A 13,577-nucleotide genomic window follows, 5' to 3' on the forward strand; every position below is an offset into this window, starting at 1 on the left:
CTGTTTATCTGAATAGTCCCCACCAAGTAGCATTTGATGGGGGGAAAGAAGTCTCAAAGATCATGAAACTTAGAGGAACTTAATTAACATCCACAGCTGGGTAGAGGAGAATAAAGCCCAAAGTAGCGCTCCCACACAGGGAAGTGCAAGAAGAATTGAACCATGATGTATTTTGTTTGGCTATAGCATATGTGTATGGCTGGGCATTCAGAACATAACATACTTTCACACTAGTCCCAGTTGACTCTTGCCTGGAGACACTGTGGGGGAGGAGGACTGGAGAAAGAGATTATTATAGGGTTGAAGGCCATGCTTGTGAGATGTAGGATGCAAATCCAAAGCACTCAGATTTCATTAGCCAGCATAAAATGGATAATAAAGTAGACTCCTATGCTCTTCAAGGGTAGCTATGCTGTCTGCAAAAGAAATCAGTTCTTAACTGATGAAAGAAGTAATGAAGACTGTACGGTGGAGAATGGATGTAGCAGTGCAATTTAACAACAAGTTGCAGTTGAACCAATTTATGTAAATGAGTCTTTTTTGCTTTCAGGGCATGTGGCAACAAAGGCTACTGCTCTACCTTTCCTAGCAGGAGATGTCCAGGAAAGATCTATTCTGCTCCGGTGTGGAGCTAAGATCAGGTTTGCCCAAACAGACTGTGCCACAGGGCAGGCTCATAAAAAATACTCACTTCTTTTAAGCCTAGATTGTAAAGGTTGTGAATGCACACTGCTGGAAGGTAGATAGAATCAGTTCTCTGATTTTGTCCTAAGAAATAAAAACACTGTTCATTCTGCTTGCTGTTGCTGTCTACGAATCTTTTTCAGCAAATAATTCTGGGGTGATTGAGTAGTACAAGGGATCCAGGATTCTTTGAGGATGTTGTCACAGGATACCATTTGTCCTTTAGGTTCTGCTTTTGATGCATAGGCCACCCAGTCAGTATGTATTGAGTTTACAATATGGTGGTAAGCATTCTTAGACTTCAGCCCTTGTTGAGACATTTTTGAGATAGAGGGAAAGGCACCTTACTGATCTTTCTGATCCTTATATGTGGTGGAAAAATGCCAAAGAACTGAATTATTTGGTTTGATAGTAGTTAGCCATGAGAGAAAGAGGGAATTATTTTAAATTTTTTCTTTGATTTTTTTTTTTTTTTTTTTACCTTTTAAATCTGGGTCTGGGCAGATTCCAGCTCTTGCGAACAAATGGGAGAGAGGTTATATTACCACTATTCAGTCACTCCTAAGCACAGCTTTAGGTATTTCATAAAGAGAATACAAGAGAGCTAAAGTAACAGAGAGAATAGCATTCATATGGGTATAACACAACAAGGAATCCTAAGCACAAGGCCTTATTTGGGTTGTCAGTTGTACCACTATTTTTCTGTATATGGGATCCAGAGCAATAGACTTCAATAAACTCTGTTAGCAGGCAGACCCAAAGTTATTTATTTGTTCATCTCCTAAGGAACTAATAAAGAAACACATTCCTGCGCAAGGAAGATTTCAGTTCAAAGTTTAGTTTTTAAATCCATCCACATATATCTAATCTACATATGTCAAACCTCAGAGAGAAATTCATATCTAAATGATCTCCTTTAGTTTAGTTCAAAGGTTTGCGAATATGCTTTCTGCAAAATGAAGTTTCTCTGTAATTACCACATGTGGGGAGACGAACAGAAAAATGAAATAATTAAATGCAGAAATGAACTCGGCTGATAAAGTCTTTCACTTTATAATCTAACATTGTTGTAACATTGCCAATAGTTGATGGAGAAGCCTTTGTCTCAGGTAGGATCTGTGTTAAATCCTGCAGGCTTTGAAAAACCACAGCAGCTGCATGCAGCATATGGTCTTTGTTGGTGTCACCAAAACACAGTACTCCGGAATATACAGAACTGTATAACAAGAAGATTTTCATTTGTATTCAGCTGTGCATTGTGTTTGTTTGCTGATAATAGTGGGATCTCGGTTGCTAAGACTAAACATAGCCAAAAGGAAAGCCAAACCTCACTAATGATGTGTCTTTTAAACCCTGCAACTAAAAATGACAACTCAACATGTACCGTGTCTTTAAAATTCAAAAAATGCCTCCTGGGTCATTAAATATTAGAAATGTGAAGGGCACATACATTAAAATACCTGATGCAGAATCTCACAGACCCCATACTCAAGATGAGTGTATGCTGAAGGTAGTTACGCAGGGCTTCACAATCTAATGACAAGTGGGGAGGGTTTATTCTCTTGTTTCTGGCAGCCAGGTTCCAGCAAGAAGATAGTCAGGTATTTACAGAGGGTATGGCTCACCACATGTTCTCAAAGTAGAAAAGGACTATCTGAACACGAGAATATAATTTTTCAGATATTCTGGATTTAGCTAATGACTTCCAAAAAAGAGCTTCTCTATTATATTTCTGCATTATTAGCAGACAAAACGTTTCTAGAATGTTTCATCTGTACACGTGTGCTCTCAGTGAAACATTCAAGTCTGACAGAAATGGGATGATTCCTTTAACTCACTCACACACGATCTCCACCACATATCCATTTGTCACAAGTACAGTCATTATATTAACATTTACTCAATGTGTTGGGTTTTTTTTAAACTTTACATTAAAGGAATAATAAAGCTTGTTTAGGCTGGTTAGCAAAGCCAGAAATGACTCTACTCAAGTATTTTACAAAAAAAAAATGGGAAACTAGTCACTGATGTCATGGTTTCCACTGTGTTCCACAGTGGAGAAACAGAGTTGATGAGGATTCTTTGAGTAAGTTAATGCGCTGTATGAAGCTGCCTAGATTAATATAGTGGAAGCATAGCTTATCAGCTAGTATCTGCTGTTTATTAGGAGTCATGTCTAGAGATACAGTGTGCTATTCCTACAAATAAAGATTGGTTTCTCAACCTCGCCAGTGTAATGGTGACCAGAATGCTAGCTATCCTGCTGAGATGCTTAAGGAAGCTGTGTATTCTCATTATAACATACAACATAGTGCAAGCTTTCAAGTAAAAGTATTCTGTAAAATATAAATGATGTCTGTTGTTAAATCTGTGGTTTTTAAATTTCTGTGTGGAATTGCACTAGAAAGAGAGGTTGGACTCTGCTAGGTTTTACCAGCAGGATACGTCGCTGATCTTCCCCTACACTTTGTGGATCAGCTTCTTGTCCATTTTTTTCACCACATCTAAAATCTATTCATTTGGTCTTTAGGAAGTAGTGTACAAACAAAGTACCAGTGTAGCCTCAGTGAATTTACCTGTAGGATATCCAGGCATGTTTGCCTTGAAGCTGTTCATCCATGAGGTGGGAACACAGTGAGATTTAAATAACATTCATCAGGGCTACAGTTTTGGCAGCTAAAATATTACACAAAGTGCTATTTGGAACAAAGGTTTTCAGGTGTTGGCTGCATTAGAACCTGTTTACTTCATGGTAACATCCTTGCTTACCCAAACTTTTTCCAGTATAAAACACAGACAGAAGTAAACTATAAGATAACCAGAAAAACAGTATGAGGAATATATGGTTTCAGTACATGTGAAATCACAAAACAACAGAAGAGCATGTTTAAAAGCAATGCTGAAGCTTTGTGATTTATATTTATGTTATGGTTTATATTATATATTATGACTTATGATTTATATTTATGATTAAAAACAAGTTTATATCATATTTTCTCATGGTACTTTTAATATACCCACCTGTTGCAGTAAGGGACAGAACACAGGCTGAGGTTAAATAATGAGTGATTGTTAGGAATACATCAGATCTATCAGAGGGGCAAAAAAAGTGATTGCAGAAATTCTGCCAAGAAGAAGGAAAAAAAAAAAAAAAAAAAAAGTGGCATGCAGGATCTGATTCTGCTCGAGCACTGTCACATATAGCTGGAAAAAGCTTTTTTTCAGTATTTTGCCCTAGACCTGCAGTTCACAGACTCTGGTCTGCAGATCTCTCATGGCAAGCTCTCTGGATTTCTGTTAGCAGCCTGAAAGAGTGCATTGGTTCTTCAGTAACTTTGAGGATTGACACTAGTCTAAAGGCTTGTAGGACTGTTCTTCTGTGCAGTGTTTGTTGGTAGACTGAAGGGTGTTTTTGCAGGCTTGGCAAGCTGGGTGGATGCTGTGTGCATTTGTTGTCATTTGCTTTTTGGTGCATTGCTTTGTTGGTTGGTGTTTGGGGTTTGTTTTGTTTTCTTTTCTTTTTTTTTTTTTTTTTGGTGATTGGAAGACAAATTTAGGAAATCTGTCGAAAAAGAAAGGAAGGAAAGAAACCTTCTAGAAAAAAAGGAAGAAGAATGTTGAGTTATGGGATCTTGTCTTTTTTTTCAGTTTAGTGATTTATCTGCACATGGGTGAAGAAAGTACCTGTAATGCCAAAAGGTATTTTTTAGGCAAAATTTGGATCTGACATCCATCCAGTTCTTATCATCACTAGTTTTGATTACAGGCTCTGTAGGTTTAGACAAAAGCACTCCTGACACAACTGATTTGTCTGCATTGCTCATTTATTTTCTCACAGGACACTGTGGTTAAACCACTTTGTTGTTTTTTGTTTTTTTTTTACAGTGATGTAGAAATGTTTGCCTTAGGATCTGAGCCATAACCTCATAAGGTGGGAGAGGATTGTATAATAGCACAATGACAACGTGCTTTAGGACTGCAGGATGTCAAAGTGGTTCCCCACAGTAAAGTAAATGGTTTGTTTTTAAACCATTCCAACAGCCATTTGCCAATACTCTAGAAGTTTCCATCCTTTTGAATATATATATATATATATTTTTGTGGAGAGGAGCAATAAGTAAAAACCTCTGTTAATGTATTTCCAGTTGTTTTGAAAATTCTCAATGAGAAATTCTTCATTTAGCACTTAGGCCTAAAGTGGAATCATTATACGTCCATATTTGACACAGAATTAAAACATAACAAGACATCTGTCTATTATGATTGAAATAGGTCTGTGACACTGCTTGGAACATTAATATTGAAAAACACATTAGTGGTATACACCAAGAAATACACTTCTTTTCTTCCATCTCTTAATTTTTGCCTCATTCCAAGGATAAGTGTGTCAGTACTGAATTTGGTGTTTTCTTGTCAAGATTTCTATATCAGAAACATGCACTCTTAGAATAACAGCAAAAACAGTGGAAGGTCAGGTTGGCTGAAAAAGGCAATACAGAAAACATCTTCCTGGTGAACTGATTTGGTATGTTTGTCATCACTGGGATGCTGGAGACATTCTTCTGGGTTTAATATTAATATAATATTAAGGGCTGTAATGGAGCTAAGCAGCTAAATCGTATTTGTGTAACAAGGAGGAATTTTGGAGCTCATCTTTCCCCTCTTTTGAAAACTCCAGCCTTGATAACTGTAAAATTATCTGAAAATGAAAACCCCAAATTCTAAGAATTAAAGCATAATTTAGACTGGAGTGGTCCTTTACATACTGTCTAGTGTGAGCACCGACTCAAAACATGTCTGTTTAGAGCAGACTGCTCAAGGCTTCATCCAGTTGAATTCTGAGTATCTCCAAGGATATAGATGGCCACAGCCTCTTGGCAGCCTGTTCTGGTGTTTGATTATCCCAGTTATGAAAAGGTTTTTCTTGATTTCTAACAAGAATTTTCTGTTTTCCAATTTGTATCTGCTGTCTCTTGTCCAGTTCCATCCAGGAAGACTAGCTTCATCTTCTTTATTTCCTCCTATCAAAATAATTAAAGCCTCCTCTTTTTCAGGTTAAATCAGCCCAATTCTCTTAGCCTCTTCCCATGCCCCCTGCTAACTATTAATAGTAGGATATGCTACATGAAGTCAAGGGACTTCATGCAACCCCTTCCATTCCACTTCAGAATTTTCTGCAAGAGATGCTGTACTTCAAATGATTAGATCTTTATATCATTCTGTTCCCATATTGGAACTAATACAGAGGTTTTTACGTGCAGTAGTATAAAGCATGCAGAATAGCTACTTTCTTTTCTCAGAAAAGTTAGTGGTTTGTACTAATATTCTGCTAGAATTCTGCTTTTTTATAAATCCATTCACATACAAATTGAAATTCACGTGAAAGATTATTATAAAAGCCAACATTTTCCAAGACATCAGTAGGTCCTGCTTAGAAAAATGGCTGAAGATCCAGTCTTACATTTAATAAAATAACAAATATGGAGAAAGCATCTTTACAATGAAGCGGTTGTTTGAGTATTAATGTAGCACATTTCAAGTAGTGATTTATGAATGATGAGTCAGACTTGGAATTCAAACCTTGTTTGACAAAACAGAACAATATGAAGATTAAATTGCTTATTGCTTAAGCTCAATTTACAATTAGCTTTTGTTAAATTAATCCAAACTAAAATCAAATCCAGATTCAAGCCCTGGACCGTCTCTATAATGATCTGAATACAGGCGGTTCAAATCTACATTCTCTAGCATTGAGAATCTCATTAAAATAATAGTTTGCAGTGAGAAATCATTCAGCTATGAAGGGATTGAATCAACAACTGGCATTTTTACAGTGAGCTTTGAGTTTTCCTTGAAGACATTTAATTTTAGCAAATCTTTGATGATTTTAATATGTCTAGCACATAATTCACAGTTTATCATATCTAATACAAGTCTGGCTAGCCATTTTTTTGTTTGTTTTTTTTGGTGTTTTTTTTTTTTTTTCCATAGTACAAGAATTTCACAAAGCTCAAAATGAGGCTTTGCCTACCTTATAAACTGGAAAAAGCCATTGTTCTATTTTGGTTATGCTCCCAAAATATGTGCCTTGTGACAGTGGCGCCCAGATGCCCTCTTTTGAAGCTGCTGACATGGCTCACATTGCGAGATCCAAGATCCAGCTCTCCTGTGTAGTCTCCTTTATGCTACATACTGAGTGTCATTGCTATCTACATTGCTATTGTAGCTCTACTGGGAAAGTGAGACATTTTGCCTGTGTGGATTATTTCCTCTGTGTGTTTGTGTTTGTAGGCATTTAGGATCCTCCTTTCAGGATAGCTGTTTGTTAACAGGGCTTCATGTCACTAACATTTTCCTTTGCAGACACAAGCATATAGTGTATTTTAAAGTTCCTTGCAATTGCTGACCTAGAATGGTAATGGTAAGGCAGTATTCAATTTATTTTTATCTGTCTTTTTAGACAATTTATTGCCTGGAAGTAAGGAGGAACAGGCGAACCTTGTGCTTAGTTAGTTGTCCTTGTACAAGCTCAAAGTGCCCCTTGGATTTTCATTTGTGTTTAAATTCAGTTAAAAAATGACCTTTGATATATCTGGTAGTCTAAAATTCCACATGTATTTTATATTTTCTCCTTAAACCTTTGAAACTTGACATTTCCTGAGAAGTTGAAGAAAATCTAAGAAAAGCAAGGAAACTTGTTTCATATTTTGTCCTTTGCTTGACTGTACGGAGTTTGTAATTTTACACATCTCTATTGTGTCACCTCTCCTTCACAAAGGCAAATTTATTAAATTTGTAATTTCCTCACATGAAAGCTTTTCCATTATTCAGATTTTTCTGACCCCAGTCTGGGGATTTTTGTATCTTTGATATATCAATGGAGAATTGATTTTTAGACTGAATGTGTTTTTATTGTTGTTTTTAATAATCAATATTCAGCATTCCTACTCTTCTTTTAAAAACAGATTTCTCTCTTTAAAATTACTTAATCTCATCTAACTGATGTTTCCATTGAATCGTTCTCCAAATTGGTATCTGAATCTTAATCTCAAGGTTCTTTAACAAGAAATTAGTTTCTTCCTACACATGAATACAGCACCAGATTTGGGAGGTACAGGCCAGATGAGCCAGTTAACTGCAAAATTAATCTAGTTTCACCATGTAGGGATTTTAATGTGTCTTCATTTTTCTGTATTAATACCTATGTGTGTTTTATAGGCATATCTTATTTTTTTTCCAAGTATGGATTTTGGATATACTGAGTAGCATAAATAGCCTATTCTCTTTAATCCCTATGACCCCTTTAAAGTTAATCTGAAATTCTTCTTTTCTTGAATAGACACAGAACCGTATGAAGCTGATGGCTGACAACTATGAGGATGATCACCTCAAATCCTCATCCCATTCCAACCAAACCAACCACAAGCCCTCCCCAGATCAGGTAAAGTCTCTCTCTTTTTCTCTTGTAAAGTAATTTGACAATGGAGGCTGATTATTTTGAGTTGCATGTTATTTTCCCTGACATGCTTGCAGTACCTTGGAACAAAAATAGCATTCCACAATGCAGTTATGAAACAGAAATTGATGCTGTTGTGTCACCTTCCTTGAAAACTCCCAAAATGTGAAAAAAAGTTCCTGGTACCAAGCTATTATTAAGTGGGTGAAGAGGAGACAGCAAGAAATGTTGCTTGCCTTAAAATGCAAGACTTGAGTCCTGTGTAGCATGCTCATGTTTTAGTAACTCGTGGTTTGCTGCTTGAATGTGTGGAGTGCCAAGAACTGTTCCTTGTCTTCAGTAGCAGGAAATCATGCTCCAGGATCAGCTTTCTGATCTATGCATTGCATATGAGCAGTTCCCTTCACTTCCCATGAGGAAATCCTGGCCTGTGTGCCAAATGAGCAGAGGCTGCTCCCTCACAAACTCAATGGGCCATGAACTGGAGGAAAATCAATTTACCATCTCCAAGGCAGCGAGGAGCCTCTTGTGTCACTTACAAAGTACAGCTGTGTGTTTGATAACTATCAGAAAGATTACCTGTCCCTCGGGTAACACAGAAAATGCCAACGTAATTGCATATCCCTTGTTGTAATCTCATCCATTCCAATTTAATTAAAATATTAGTGATCATTAATCACTGCCTTGACAAAGTGAAAGAATGTTTGGCACTCCTCTTCACCCTCTGGCTGATCTAGAAATTACTGAGATCTGAGGGAAGGCATCTCACTCTAGACCTTTAAGCACCAACAAATGCAGAAATGCAGAAATTGAGTAATGTACAAAAGGAAAGTGGGAAAGCAAACACAAAACACAATATTCACTTTGCAAAAATAAATGGTTATTTTTTTCTTTGTCTCTATTAGAAAATAGCAAGGGATATAAGCAAAGGAATGATCAGAAAAATTCTCCTTTTCAAAGCAGCTTCCTTCTGCATCTTGTTTTAATACTATTCTCCAGATAGTATGGAAAGAACTGTAAATTGAATGTCTTTAATTTCCTGGTACGCTTTTGGAGAATGTTGGTTTTAGCTTCTTCAGGAGAGCACAATTGTCAAGGCTGCATATTAAATTGCTTTTCCAAATTTATTTTGGAGGAAATGTTAGAATATCTGTCATATCTGCATTGCAAGTATGTAGTGAAATGAAGCCATTTCTACAGTGTAATTGTAGTACATGTTTGTGACTGAATGCAGGATAGTATTCACAGATGAGACGAAAAGATAAAATTTAAATATTTAAGGATTTTCTTGCAAAGACTTCAAGGGGAGGGTGGCAGGGAGAAGGCAGGAGAAGAGTCCAACTGCACCTTCCCTTTGTGGAGGGGCATTTTAGAACTAGCAAAGCCTACAAGAGAACAAAGGAAGCTGTACCTCAAGGTAACCCTGAGTATTCCGTAAGGGATTAAAACCACACTTTTTGCTACTATTTGTACTTACGTATGTGCTTTAAATACTAACCAAGTCTTTATTTCATTCCCATGCTGCTCTGGGGCTTTTCTCCCATTGCCACCTGTGCACCGCTAGGATGAGGAGGAGGGTATTTGGGCATAACCAGTCAGATGCTCTTAGCTCAGCCATTTTGTTCAGAACGGTGAGAATCAACTTCACTTGCCATTAGAAAAGTTTCCGACAGTCACTCTTCCCTCTCACTGCTGTGTGCATTGTGAAATCGGGGCACACTCCTTCTCCCTTGCTTGCATAGTCTCTGCATGTGGGTGTTTCTTGTGTGCCTATTTGTCGTTGGTGATTTTCTAATAATAATCATGTCATTGTTTCATGATGTTGTGGGGAGAACTTTCCAGGGCATGTAATTGAGTTTATATGCAAAGCAAAGTCTTAGAGCATACAAGAGAACAGGAAATGTCTTTCACAATTTATCATTTACTTCATGAAGGAAATGTTTTCAGTAAGATTCTTTTTCCAAGTAGTTTGCACTGTAGCCAAATCTACGTATGCTTTTGCGATTCTGGTTAGTAAAAAATTTGCTTGGAGATAGTGTTCCTCCTGCAGATAATGTTTCTGCTAAAGGTTTCGAGCATGTTGAGATCTGTGAGATGGCTGCCATGCAGGCTGACCTGCTCACAAGTATTTATCAGCTCAGAGCAGATGATTCTTGATCCTGACTCAAAATATAATATATAATAAATTTTCTGCAAATTTGAAGGCAGAGAATGAAGTCCCCTTAAGCTTACCTTCTGCCTTCCATCTCCCTCATTCTCTCTCTCTCTCTCTCTCTCAAAAAAAAAAAAAAAAAAAAAAAAAAAGTGGGGGAGGGAAGAAATTGGTAGCTTTTTGTCATTTAAACAACATTTTGTTTCTCTGTATCTGCCCCAATAATTTTATCTTTTCTGCTATCTCTGCAACAACTCCCATTTCCACAACACAGGGCAGTGCACAAGGCAGAGTCATTCTCTAGCAATAAGAAAACGTCCTTTACTGACCAGGAGCCTTGATATGGAGCCACACAGATCAAATATGGATTAGAAGGCTACAGTGCATAGAATTCATTTTTAAAGTTTTAAAGTAGAATAAATTTATTTAAACACTATAAATATTGTAAAGGATTGAGCTGTGATGATAATAGTTTTAAAATGTATATGAAACTTCTTCACGTATCCTTTATTAAAAATATTTCACGTGCATATCTTTGCAGCTTTTCCCAGAACTTGATTTTTCCATATCAATTATTTGAAAGAAAGCTCTTCTGAAAAACTGCAAATCTTGGAATTTCACATTTGTGAAAACTATTGCTTCATTTGTAAAAAAGAACAAATTACTCTCATCTCTTCACCCTGGCTCAATTAACTGCAAGGTTACATTTCTGTCTGACTACGGATCAGATCCCTCTTTTCAAGTCAACCGTCTAAAAAATTTAATCCAGCTGTGACAATGTCAAACTTGAATTTCATGCCTTTGGGGTTTGAACTGGGAAAATCTCTTCAATGGGAAAACTGATAAAGTGCTTCATTAATTTGCACTCATTGTTGATTTCACGTTCCTCTTGAATCACTGTTCTTGCAATGGCTGTATGTTAGTACGTAAACATAAAGGTTGTAAAGAGAATGCTTGTTAAGTTTTGCGGAAGCATGGTAATTAAACAGGGATCATCAGGTAAGTAAACGATGAAAAGGAAGACAACACTCACTATAAAGGTAGGAATAGTTCTCATTTTCATTGCAGTGCGAAAATGTGCAAAGGTTGTGTAGTGAATACTGATAGAAAAATCTCTTTTCTTCTCCCATTTGCTGATCTGTCTATGAATGAAACTGTGTCAAGAGTATGTTTTATTATTTTAGTGAACTGATAGGTACTCTACATACCAATTAAATACAGTATATGCCTCTACTTGGTACTTGAGGCATTTTCCTCTGCTTCCACGCTATGTCTGCAGAACAAGGAAAGCATGTTACAGAATATCCTAGTCGAAATAATGAGGCAGCCAGCATCGTCACCTAACAGACATCCCATCTGAGAAACGTGTCAGTCTCAAGTCTGTCTTGCATACATCAACAAGGAAAAACACAGAGGTGATTGATGCTTCCCGAGCCATTTATTCCATTTTCACCATGGCATCCTGTGTACATTCAAAAAAAAAAAAAAAATTCTTGATCTTTTTTTGCAAAAGAAAAAGATTTAAAACCACTTAACCTGCATGTGTTAAATAAAGTGCATGTGTTAAACTGATTTTTAGAAAGTAGCCAGTAGCAGTAGTATAGGACTTGAAAATAATTTTTCAAGGTTACTTTAGGTCCTTGAGGATGTGATTTTCTCACTGTATACTGAAGATATATGGTCTCCATAGAAATACATACAGTAACAAATTACATTATTTTATGTTTCCCCTGCAGAATTGTGGAATTGATGGGAAATGTTAATATTATGTCAATTCTGTACATGACAGCACTGTCAGATATAATTCCCCTGAAATAGAGCATGCACCCTTCGTATAGTTTCAGAGAATGGTGATTTGCAGGTCCATCTAAATACCAACCTTTATCTCTAGGGATGATTCTCTCAGTTCCTTGCTGTCTGAATTTCTCATGACTCTTTTTATTTCCCAGATGGAACTCTGTCTTCTCTGATTCTAATGTCCTTTCTAATGAGGATGCCCTTCTGTCTTTCTCAGATACTAGTATGGATACTACTGGCCAGTGACTTTATTAGTTATTCACTTTTATCCAAAAATAATAGGAATTTACACTTTGTGATATTTAATACGTATTACATGATGTGTGTGCATGTGTATATTCTTGGAAATGCATGCTGTGTGTTAGATGTGGAAAAGAAGAAAGCTGCCATGCTTAAAATTCTCAGGTTGCTCAATTCATGTAGTTTTCTCATTAAGTACAGCAATACTATCCACAATGTGAGAAAGTGTGAATGTGGTTCTGAAATCTTCTTGAGTTACCTCTACCAATCAAATATGAGAAGAACTAATTTTGTTGAATGGATGTAGTGAGCATAAGATCACAAAAAAAAGCTGTCAAAAGAGTGAAAGGCGATCAAATTGAAGGATTTTTTTTCCAAATATGGAAAAGCAACAGTAAAGAGAAAGTGCGAAGGGCAAAAATAGAAGAGAGAGCAAACTGAAACCGTGACAACTGAGACTTATATCCCAGCATATCATTTATATGTACTTTGTGTGTGTTTTTAAGCATGCATGCCGTTGTATAGCATTCCTCTTCCCATATTCCATTGCTCTGGCTTGCAGTAGGAATTGGAACCTAGGAGATGCCATCACCACATGATTTTTGAACTCATTCTGCAGAATTATTTTCTATTAATGATTGCCAAAAAAATCTGAAGTCATGGATATGCCTGCTAAGGAGCAAAGCATTTGGCTTTGCTGTGTTTGAATTCCAGGAACAAAATCTGAAAATGAATTTCACACTTATTAGAGTAACAGTGGAATGGCCTAAGAGCTACCATTGAACTGGAGCACATTAAAAGAAAAAAAAAAAAAGTTAAAGATGGTGAAAATATCAGTACATTCCTATTACTGTAAAATCTTTGCCAGACAAAAGGTCTCTTTCTGTGACATTTTTCCTTAAATTCTGTCAAATTCAAGTATAAACTGTAAGCACTGTGATTTGGTTACTGAAGGCATTAACATAATTTAAGACACCTCTTAAGATTTCAGGGGTGATGTTTGTGATGGTAAGAGAGAGGACTTAAGTCATAACCAGAAAATATTTGAATCATTTTCATTATCTGACAGTGACTCAAGTAAATTCCATAGACTTCTTGTCAAAAAGTGTAAATTATAATTTCAGGATCATCAGATTACACCTATACTATTCATGAGCAACGCAGTTTGAATGACGTTTCAGTATTCTTTCTATTATGACAAAGTTGTTAAAAAGGATTGAAGTAAGAATAGAAATGGTTAAGCTCACA

At 36.6% G+C, this 13,577-nt stretch overlaps 1 protein-coding gene across 8 annotated transcripts in view; it reads left to right on the plus strand.

The window, feature by feature from the left end:
- ERC1 (ELKS/RAB6-interacting/CAST family member 1) overlaps window positions 1–13,577 on the plus strand; it is a 291,931-nt gene that overhangs the window by 248,864 nt on the left and 29,490 nt on the right. For 6 of the 8 annotated variants that reach the window (XM_090145169.1, XM_090145142.1, XM_090145146.1 and 3 more), the window contains one exon: window positions 8,024–8,125. In XM_090145169.1, the coding sequence (XP_090001295.1) occupies window positions 8,024–8,125 (102 nt within the window). Of the gene's footprint in view, window positions 1–8,023; window positions 8,126–9,704; window positions 9,772–13,577 lie in introns of all 8 variants that reach the window. The other 2 variants (XM_090145151.1, XM_090145159.1) reach the window with 1 other exon arrangement.

The sequence above is a fragment of the Phasianus colchicus genome, chromosome 1 (assembly GCF_987193195.1).
Source record: "Phasianus colchicus chromosome 1, bPhaCol1.hap1.1, whole genome shotgun sequence".
Classification (NCBI taxonomy): Eukaryota; Metazoa; Chordata; class Aves; order Galliformes; family Phasianidae; genus Phasianus; species Phasianus colchicus.